At 51.0% G+C, this 10,493-nt stretch overlaps 1 protein-coding gene across 1 annotated transcript; it reads left to right on the top strand.

The window, feature by feature from the left end:
* Positions 1-3,108: 3,108 nt before the first annotated feature.
* LOC308221261 (inositol 1,4,5-trisphosphate receptor-interacting protein-like 1) lies at positions 3,109-5,406 on the top strand (the record flags this gene model as incomplete). Its single annotated transcript, XM_080618247.1, has 3 exons — positions 3,109-3,198; positions 3,862-4,142; positions 4,371-5,406. The coding sequence occupies 3 exons, from the start codon at positions 3,109-3,111 to the stop codon at positions 5,404-5,406; spliced, it is 1,407 nt and encodes a 468-aa protein (XP_080474373.1).
* Between the last annotated feature and the right edge of the window lie 5,087 nt (positions 5,407-10,493).

The raw sequence follows: 10,493 nt of genomic DNA, 5'->3' as shown, positions 1-10,493 counted from the left end.
AGGTAAAGTGAGAACGGCAGTGCTGCTCTGTCTGCAGTGCATTCTCCCGGTGGCAATGCCTTGCGGACCAGCAAGGCACCAAGCCCACATAGTTGAGCCTCTCAGCAGCGATGATGTGCTCCCTGCAGGGCATTGTTTGTCCCCTAGGTGGAGGTGTCTGTAGGCGGTGGAGTTCAGGAGCCCTGAGGTGGTCCTTAACATACAGAGGAGATCAAACAGGAGCCCAAGATGTGCTGGAAGTTGACTATATTTGAAGTGTCAGTTCTGACTGCTGTCTGAGATAAACCGATTTTATTTCAGGGAATGGCTAATTCTGTGCACCTGGCTTTGAATTCTCATCAGAAGAGGTGAGTTCTGTGTGACATAGGAGAGTAGGTTCCTCTATTTCATAGTTGTGTTCTTCCTCGCAAGCAGTCCTTGAAAAGCATGCGGAGCAGAGTAAAATAAAATAGTGTTCATAACTGGTAATGAAAAACTACTCCTACCCCAAAAGAGAGAACAGTAACGTTTCCCACAGTTCGAGGTGCAGGCATTTGACAGAGCAGGTCCTGCTACGTGCTTGGATGGCACCCAGCCCGTGTGTCACTGCTGCTTACCCTGTAAGTACTGATTTCCCAATGGCAACAACTGCTGTACAGTACAGAACAGTTAAAGAACTGCTCTCGAAAAAACACCAAAAACAAAAAACACAACCCAAACCCACACGCATGCCTCTACTTCTGCAGCATTCCTGAGACAAGGCTGTATTTTTACCACCTGCAAAACCAGCTACATCTGCTGTACATCTGAGCTATAACTGGAATCCCGACTCCCTCATTACACCCTCCATCAGAGAAGCAAGCCAACTTCTCTGGGGCATAATCTAAATTCTACCCAGTTTCATGGCTTTCCCAAGGAAAAGGTAACAGCCTGGTGCCTGAAGTTGGATGAGAGTCTAGCCTGGCTCAGCTGCTGCAAGAGGATCCACTGCATGCATAAGTTAATCCTTCCTAAAGGTCTGCCTGGGCCACAGGCATCCACTGCTGCCATGGATGATCCCTGTTAAAAACCATCTCCCTCATTTTAGACTCTTCCAGCACACAGCAGGTTTGAAGTAATGAGCTTTCTCCCTCCACCTGCCTCCTGTGGCCTTGGGTGCTGAGCAAAAACTGTCCTCCTGCAGCGCTCTGGCCACCAAGGGAGTGGAATCTCTTGCACAGCTCCCAGCAAGTCCGCCAGAAATGCCTTTCTTTCTTCACCCCATCCGCCAGATCTATTGCGTTGCAAAGCCGCACCCAAAAGACCTTGCAGGCCAGGGCTGGGTACCTCTGCTGTCTCAGTTACCTGCGGTTTGGTTCGACTGGTGAGAAAAGCTTCAAAATCCCCAAGAGGAGAGCAAAGCTCCGAGTCAGACTTAAGACCAAGTCCTCTGCATGCTGAATAAGGCACACATCAATTCACGGTGGAAAGCTGCAACAGCTCTCCACGGGCCCCCTCTTACCACTCATGGGAGCTTGCTCTCCCGCCAAGGTGCCCTAACATCAAATACGTAATGAAGCGTATGCTACAAATATGTTTTGTAGTGTATTTTTTTCAGGAAGATAATTTCTGCACCCTCTGACTTCAAAGGAAAATACCGGAGACCAGGGAAATGAGGCCAATGCTGTGCTTTGCTGGTCCAATGAGAGCAGGAGAAACGTTTCTCAGTTCTGTTGCATCTGTTAATGGAGTTCAATTAAGCTGCCAGAAATTATAAGCATTTAGAGGCACATAAGCCATCACTCCTCACTACCAGACAAAATCTTTGTCATGTCAGTGGTCATAAATCACAGCGATTGTATTTTGGAAGTGTTATGCACTGCAACTCATCACCAGGGCTTAATTCAGCTTCCCTCGGGGCACCATTGTACCTGGTAGGCCCAGGTATTGCTGGTACACAAGAAACGAGTATTTGGGGGTATACCAATTATGTCTGCTTTGACCAAATAAAAATAAAAAATAATAACTAAAAAAAAAGTTTCCCTCTGAAATGGACTGAAGGTTGCAAGTGGGAGGCTGGCTGAAAATCAAAGGTTCCGTTCCTGTGAAAAAGTCAGGTTCTTTAAACACTTGGTTTGATACCAAATCAGGGCAAGAAAAGTGAAAATACGCCTGTTTTCAACAGAGCAGTATTGTCACAAAGTTCTGGGCACATTTAAGCCTTCCAACCCTGCTCAGTTTGCAGCATATGGGCTGTTCATTGCAATATTGGTCCCAAAGGGGTTTTGCTCCCGTTTTTTGCCCAGGCTGAGGCAGTATCTTATACAATGTACCCAAATAAAAGGCAACTCAGGTGGAGACTGACTAACAATCAAACCCACAGCAGCTAAAAGCAACTGGCCAAACTGAAATGGTGAAGCCTGAAATGACCCAATGGCGAAAAAAAGGTTTATTTTCAGGTTAAGATAAGGAATGGGAAAATGTCTGCAGAAATGGCACCATCCCACAGGATGTATCTGTTTGCAGCAACAGGCGCTTCATAGGATCACAGAACGGTTGGGGTTTGAAGGGAGCACCGAGGGTCATCTAGTCCAAGCTTCCTGCTCAAGCAGGGTCACCTAAAGCACATTACTCATGATTGTGTCCAGACGGCTCTTGAATATCTCCAGGGAAGGACACTCCACAACCTCCCTGGGCAACCTTATTCCAATGCGCAGTCACCCTCACAGTAAAGAAGCTCATCCTCATGTTCACATGTTTTAGTTTGTGCCCGTTGCCCCTCCTCCTGTCACCTGGTGCCACAGAGAAGACTCTAGCCCCATCCTCCTGACACCCTCTCTTCAGATATTGTACACATTGATCAGTTTCCCCCTGAGCCTTCTCTCCTCTAGGCTGTGCAGACCCAGCTCCCTCCGCCTTTCCTTATGTGAGAGATGCTCCAGATCCTTAATAATTCTGGTAGACCTTCGCTGGACTTGCTCCAGCAGCTCCATGTCTCTCTTGTACTGGAGAGCCCAGAACTGGACACGGTACTTCAGCTGAGGCCTCACCAGCTCTGAGTAGAGAGGGAGAATTACCTCCCTCAACCTGCTGATAATGCTCACCCTAAATGCACCCTAGGATACAGTTGGCCTTCGTAGCCCCAAGGGCATGCCGCTGGCTCACGGACAACCTGCTGTCCACCAGTACCCTCAGGTCCCTCACTACAGAGCTGCTTTCCAGCAGGACAGCCCACAGCCTGTACTGGTGCATGGGGTTATTCCTCCCCAGACGGAGGACCCTGCACTGGCCTTTGTTGAGTTTTAAAAGGTTCTTTGCGAGTACTGTGAGCAGCTTTGGGCTCCACAAGGGGAGAAGGATCTAAGGATGTTACTCAGTGCCGGGTCCTGCACTTGGGCAACGACAACCCCATGCAGCAGCACAGGCGCGGGGAAGGTTGGCTGGAAGGGGCCACAGAAGGATAAAGGCCGGGGCTGGAGGGCCTGCGATGCGATGCGATGCGGCGCCTGTGACAGCACTGGGGACGCGTCACAATGGGGGATGGTTATGAGGGGGCCAGCAGGCAGCACTGCCCCAGGACAGCCTGGGCCAGGGGTGAGTGCGCACGCAGGGGGCAGGCTGGGCTGGACGAGGGCCGGGGCAGAAACCTGGGCCCCTGGGGGTGGGTGCTCACCCTGCATCGAGGCCCTGGCTGCGAGCGCCTTGGGCAGGGCACGCTGCTGCTGCCACCAGGCCTGGGCGCAGGCCTTGCTGCCTCCCAGCTGCCTCGTCCCCTTCTCCTGCCTGTCCCCAGCTCCCTGCCGCTCCCGTCCCCGCTCCCCACGCTGCCGCCTCCCTCCCTGCCTCTTTCCTTCCCTCCTTCCTTCCCTCCCAGCCCCACTGAATTCCTTCTCTCTCCTGCAGGCCACGGCTGTCACAAACCTCTTTGTGTGGGTACTGCAAATTCTCACCCTGAAGGTGCCCGTGGTCATGGATGAGCCAGATGAAACCACACCTGACCGCATGCAGCAGCCTTTGGGGCTGCTGAACCAGGAGATGGTTTGGCCGCTGCAGGAGGTGGAGCAGCTGAGCCAGGAGAAGAGCAAGGGGCAGAGTTATGTGGTCTGGAGAACCCTGCTCTTTGCCTTGCAGCACTGGCAATTGGGTCTGATTGCTGGCGTCCTGCTCCTCCTGAGTGTCGGACTGTACTGGTGGCTCAGGAAAAGGAGCCATGAGGAGGACAGCAGCAGTGATGAGGAGAGCTCTAGCTCTGAGGAGGAAGAGCAGGAGGAGGCAGAGGAGGAGGAGGAAGAGAACGAAGGAGAGGATGCTGATGGCGAGAGAGATGTGGGCAGTTATTTTGCAAGGCGCATTAGGTGGTCAGTGCAGAAACTGCACGACGAGAACCCTTTGGTGTTCCTGCTGGTGGATAGCCTCCTCCACACTTGTCGACAGCTCTTGTCAAGTAGTTCCTTCCCGGTGCTAGAAGCAGCCATCAGGGTGGACAGTGCCTTTGAAGGCTGGAGTCCCCATGAAGATGATGCTGTCTACCGTCTGCTTGTGCCCCTGAAGCCCCCCCGTGGGCACGCCTTCCACCTGGAGGCGGGCACCGTGGGCCAGATGCTGGCGGACTCCTGCATCCGTGTGGAACTGGTGTGCACATGCACGACTGAGGAGACAGTCGGGGACATGCTGTGCTTCCTTCACCACCCCGAGGAGGCGCTGAGGGAGAATCAGAAGCCCAGCCTCCTACACACCCTCTGCACCAGCTCCTACCTAGATGTCCAGAAGACTGCCCTATGGTTCCAGGACTTTGTGAGGTCAGCCTGGGAGTTCGTGCCTCAGTCACATCAATACAGTATGAAGGTGCTGCCCTCCAGCCGCTCCTGCAAGCTGCAGCTGACACATGTCTCTGGGAGAACCTTGCTCGTTGAGATGATGCTTGGCGTGCAGCAAGGCGACTCAGACATCTTTGCGAGCAGCCAGGCTACAGAGGCTGTCTGCACCCCAAGCACAACATGGCCATTGAGCTTCAGTGTGGCAGAGGCGAAGTTCTTCCGGTTGATGGCCAGGGAGGTCCCACATGACAGCTTCCACCTCAACTGCCTGCAGTTCTGCACCCGTATGCTGATGGGCACAGGATTTTCCAGCTATGCCTTTAAGACAATAGTGATGCACCTCCTGACTACCATGCCCCTGGCAGGCTGGCGCAGGACGGATTTCCTTCTGCGGCTGGAAGACATCATGCGGTACCTGCGTTGCTGCCTGGAGGAGAAACGACTCAACCACTTCTTCTTTGGTAATGAGACCATTCCCGAAGAGATCATCTTGCCTCCAGCCTTGCAAACAGCTGAGCCGCTCAACCTCTTGCAGGACTTGGCACAGGATCCCGCTGCTCATGAGCAGGCAATGAGTGAGTTCAGGGAGCTGCAGTTTCGGCTTAGAAGACAGCTCTTCAACTGGCACTGAAAGTGGTCTTCATGCAGAAAGCTGTATTTGCAGAGTTCACAGCCGAGGACAGATGACCACCTCCTACAGGAGGCAAATAAAGGACAGAATGTAGGACACTGCAAAGAAAAGAACAATCCCATGCAGCTGACCTCTGCCAGGAGCCTTTTCCTCTCGTTCGGCGGGTAGCAACAAAGACGACTTTCTCCCTGCTTTCTCCTCTCACTGGACGCAGCCAGAATGGCATTTCACATACGTCCAGATACTATTGCTGGCAGCTCTGGCTGCGCGGGGACAAAGCGGGAGGCACCATTGACCGCTATCCTCTGCATGCAACCATTCAGCCAATTCCTCACCCACCGAACAGTCCACCCATCACGTCCGTATCTCTCCAATTTAGAGAAGGATTTTGTGGAGCCTTTTTGTCAAAGGCTTTACAGAAGTCCAGACAGACAACATCCTTAGCCCTTCCTTTGTCCACTGACGTAGTAACTCCATCATAGAAGGCCACTAGGTTGGTCAAGCAGGACTTGCCCTTGGTGAAACTGCGCTGGCTGTCTTGAATCACCTCCCTGTCCTCCATGTGTCTTAGCATAGCTCCTAGAAGGATCTGTTTCGTGCTCTTCCCAGGCACAGAGGCGAGGCTGACAGGTTCGTAGTTCCCAGGATCCTCCTTTCTACCTTTTTGAAAACTGGTTGTGATATTGCCCTTTTTCCAGTCACCAGGGACCTTACCTGACAGCCGTGACTTCTCAAATATCACGGAGAGTGGTTGGCAACTACATCAGCCAATTCCCTCAGGACTCTGGCATGGATCTCGTCAGGTCCTATAGACTTCCGTATGTTCAGGTTCCTCAAAAGGTCACAAAACCTGATCTTCACTTACAGTGGGAGAGATCTTGCTCTCCAAGTTCCTGCCTTGCAGTTCACCCACTCTAGAGGTGTGGGGAGAGAGCCTGCCGTTGAAAACTGAGGCAAAAAAGGTTGTTGAACACTTCAGCCTTCTCCTTGTCCAGTGTTACCAGTTCACCATTCTTGCTCATTGGCGGGCGGCGGGGAGAGGAAGGGGGCACCCTTTCTTTGACCTTCCTGTTCTGGTTGACATACCTGTAGAAGCCCTTATTATTAGTTTTTGCAAGTTCTACTTTGCCAAGTTCTACTCCAGCTGCGTCTTGGCCTTCCTGATCCTATCTCTGCACAAGCGGGCAGTGTCCCTATACTCTTCCCAGGATACCTGTCCCTGCTTCTGCTGCCCGTGCATTTCCATCTTGCCCTTTAGTTTGACCAGAAGGTCTTGACTCAGCCGTGCTGGCCTCTTGCCTTCCTTACTCGATTTCTTACACTCAGGGATCGTGAGCTCTTGTGCTTCATGGAAAGCATCCTTAAAGATCTGCTAGCTCTGTTCTGCTCCCTTGTCCCTGAGGGCAGTTTCCCAGTTAGTCCGATTGACTAAGTAATTCAAGAACTGGAAGTTGGCTTCTGAAGCTGGAAAGTTCGTGGCTGCAACCTCCACAAGTGCAGGATCACTGCAGCCCAGGCTGCAGGTGAGCTCACCTGCATTGGTGACCATCAGGTCCAGGGTCACATTCCCCCTGGCAGGGCTCTCTATAGCCTGGCTTAAGAACTTCTCCTGAATGCACTCCAGGAGTCTCCTGGGTTGCCTGCAGCTCTTCGTGCTGCTTTTCCAGCAGATGTCTTTGTTCATGAGCTAGCGGGGCTCACTGATAGAGCATCATGTTTACATGATGGGGGAGGGGAGCAGTATCAAGCTTCCCCATGACAAGCTGTGGGACAAGATGCCAAGGTTAGGGGGCAGCGTGCTAGTGAGAACCTGCAGCTGGTGGCTCCAAGACATGTTGGTCACGCTGGAGCACACTTGAAATCGCACGAAGAAGGGGCACCTGATGTAATACGAGCCAACAGGGAAACACCAGCGAAACACTCTGAAGGAATTAAGAACCATTCCTCTAAGAAAGTGACGAGACTGACAGCCCAGCTGAAGTGCCTCTACAGCAGTGCAAGCAGTACGGGCAACAAACAGGAGGAGCTGGAAGACACCATGAAGCTAGAGAGCTATGACCTGGTGGCCATTACTGAAACATGACAGCTTCATGGAGCAGGGATAAGCACCTGGGCAAAAATGTTGCAGCGATATGAAAGGGAAATTCGAACGTCAGCATCAAATCCTTAGACACCTTTGAGAGAGTTTCCTGGTTTTCCAGTCCTTTAGGGCCAGGCGGCGAGCTCATGCAGAGCTTGCTCAGACCTTATTTACATGAGTAGCTTGCAGGGGGGACAGCATGTATGCTATCAGCACCTAGCTGCTGCAAATTACCAGCAGAATCTTACAGCAGAAACCCGCGCAAAAGCAGGCTTTTTGTTTCAACTCATGTGCCAAAAAATGGCACATGTCAGCTTCTTTAGCTTCCAGGAGATGGCGCGCGCCATCCTCTGAGCATCATACTGCCTGTTTCGGTGGACATCTGCAGCGCACAAGGCTGCTCGCTCATCACGCTCAGTCAGACTTTGATACGGAGCTTGTTTTCACGTGATTTCCCTACTCCACAAACCACTGTGCTGCCTTTGCATGTGTTGCTGCTTTGGAGCTGGGCTGAGCAAAGATGGTGGTGTCAGCCCAAAGAGAGATGAAGTGATCTTTGAGGAATTTCTTTATCACCATCCTGCGTAAATAGAGATTAGAGGCAGAATGCTTTCCTTATAGCTGGGAGCTGCTTCTGCAAACAGAAGGGAATACAGTGCTAGGCAGTATTACGTAGCCAGCTTCAAGAACACTGCTGCAAAACGTGGGGAAGTGGACCCAGCATAGCACGCAGGTAAAGTGAGAACGGCAGTGCTGCTCTGTCTGCAGTGCATTCTCCCGGTGGCAATGCCTTGCGGACCAGCAAGGCACCAAGCCCACATAGTTGAGCCTCTCAGCAGCGATGATGTGCTCCCTGCAGGGCATTGTTTGTCCCCTAGGTGGAGGTGTCTGTAGGCGGTGGAGTTCAGGAGCCCTGAGGTGGTCCTTAACATACAGAGGAGATCAAACAGGAGCCCAAGATGTGCTGGAAGTTGACTATATTTGAAGTGTCAGTTCTGACTGCTGTCTGAGATAAACCGATTTTATTTCAGGGAATGGCTAATTCTGTGCACCTGGCTTTGAATTCTCATCAGAAGAGGTGAGTTCTGTGTGACATAGGAGAGTAGGTTCCTCTATTTCATAGTTGTGTTCTTCCTCGCAAGCAGTCCTTGAAAAGCATGCGGAGCAGAGTAAAATAAAATAGTGTTCATAACTGGTAATGAAAAACTACTCCTACCCCAAAAGAGAGAACAGTAACGTTTCCCACAGTTCGAGGTGCAGGCATTTGACAGAGCAGGTCCTGCTACGTGCTTGGATGGCACCCAGCCCGTGTGTCACTGCTGCTTACCCTGTAACTACTGATTTCCCAATGGCAACAACTGCTGTACAGTACAGAACAGTTAAAGAACTGCTCTCGAAAAAACACCAAAAACAAAAAACACAACCCAAACCCACACGCATGCCTCTACTTCTGCAGCATTCCTGAGACAAGGCTGTATTTTTACCACCTGCAAAACCAGCTACATCTGCTGTACATCTGAGCTATAACTGGAATCCCGACTCCCTCATTACACCCTCCATCAGAGAAGCAAGCCAACTTCTCTGGGGCATAATCTAAATTCTACCCAGTTTCATGGCTTTCCCAAGGAAAAGGTAACAGCCTGGTGCATGAAGTTGGATGAGAGTCTAGCCTGGCTCAGCTGCTGCAAGAGGATCCACTGCATGCATAAGTTAATCCTTCCTAAAGGTCTGTCTGGGCCACAGGCATCCACTGCTGCCATGGATGATCCCTGTTAAAAACCATCTCCCTCATTTTAGACTCTTTCAGCACACAGCAGGTTTGAAGTAATGAGCTTTCTCCCTCCACCTGCCTCCTGTGGCCTTGGGTGCTGAGCAAAAACTGTCCTCCTGCAGCGCTCTGGCCACCAAGGGAGTGGAATCTCTTGCACAGCTCCCAGCAAGTCCGCCAGAAATGCCTTTCTTTCTTCACCCCATCCGCCAGATCTATTGCGTTGCAAAGCCGCACCCAAAAGACCTTGCAGGCCAGGGCTGGGTACCTCTGCTGTCTCAGTTACCTGCGGTTTGGTTCGACTGGTGAGAAAAGCTTCAAAATCCCCAAGAGGAGAGCAAAGCTCCGAGTCAGACTTAAGACCAAGTCCTCTGCATGCTGAATAAGGCACACATCAATTCACGGTGGAAAGCTGCAACAGCTCTCCACAGGCCCCCTCTTACCACTCATGGGAGCTTGCTCTCCCGCCAAGGTGCCCTAACATCAAATACGTAATGAAGCGTATGCTACAAATATGTTTTGTAGTGTATTTTTTTCAGGAAGATAATTTCTGCACCCTCTGACTTCAAAGGAAAATACCGGAGACCAGGGAAATGAGGCCAATGCTGTGCTTTGCTGGTCCAATGAGAGCAGGAGAAACGTTTCTCAGTTCTGTTGCATCTGTTAATGGAGTTCAATTAAGCTGCCAGAAATTATAAGCATTTAGAGGCACATAAGCCATCACTCCTCACTACCAGACAAAATCTTTGTCATGTCAGTGGTCATAAATCACAGCGATTGTATTTTGGAAGTGTTATGCACTGCAACTCATCACCAGGGCTTAATTCAGCTTCCCTCGGGGCACCATTGTACCTGGTAGGCCCAGGTATTGCTGGTACACAAGAAACGAGTATTTGGGGGTATACCAATTATGTCTGCTTTGACCAAATAAAAATAAAAAATAATAACTAAAAAAAAAGTTTCCCTCTGAAATGGACTGAAGGTTGCAAGTGGGAGGCTGGCTGAAAATCAAAGGTTCCGTTCCTGTGAAAAAGTCAGGTTCTTTAAACACTTGGTTTGATACCAAATCAGGGCAAGAAAAGTGAAAATACGCCTGTTTTCAACAGAGCAGTATTGTCACAAAGTTCTGGGCACATTTAAGCCTTCCAACCCTGTTCAGTTTGCAGCATATGGGCTGTTCATTGCAATATTGGTCCCAAAGGGGTTTTGCTCCCGTTTTTTGCCCAGGCTGAGGCAGTA

This window comes from Psittacula echo (genome assembly GCF_963264785.1).
Source record: "Psittacula echo genome assembly, chromosome: 5".
Taxonomy (NCBI): Eukaryota; Metazoa; Chordata; class Aves; order Psittaciformes; family Psittacidae; genus Psittacula; species Psittacula echo.
The sequence above is the reverse complement of the archived record's forward strand: the minus strand, read 5'-3'. Positions and strand labels throughout refer to the sequence as shown.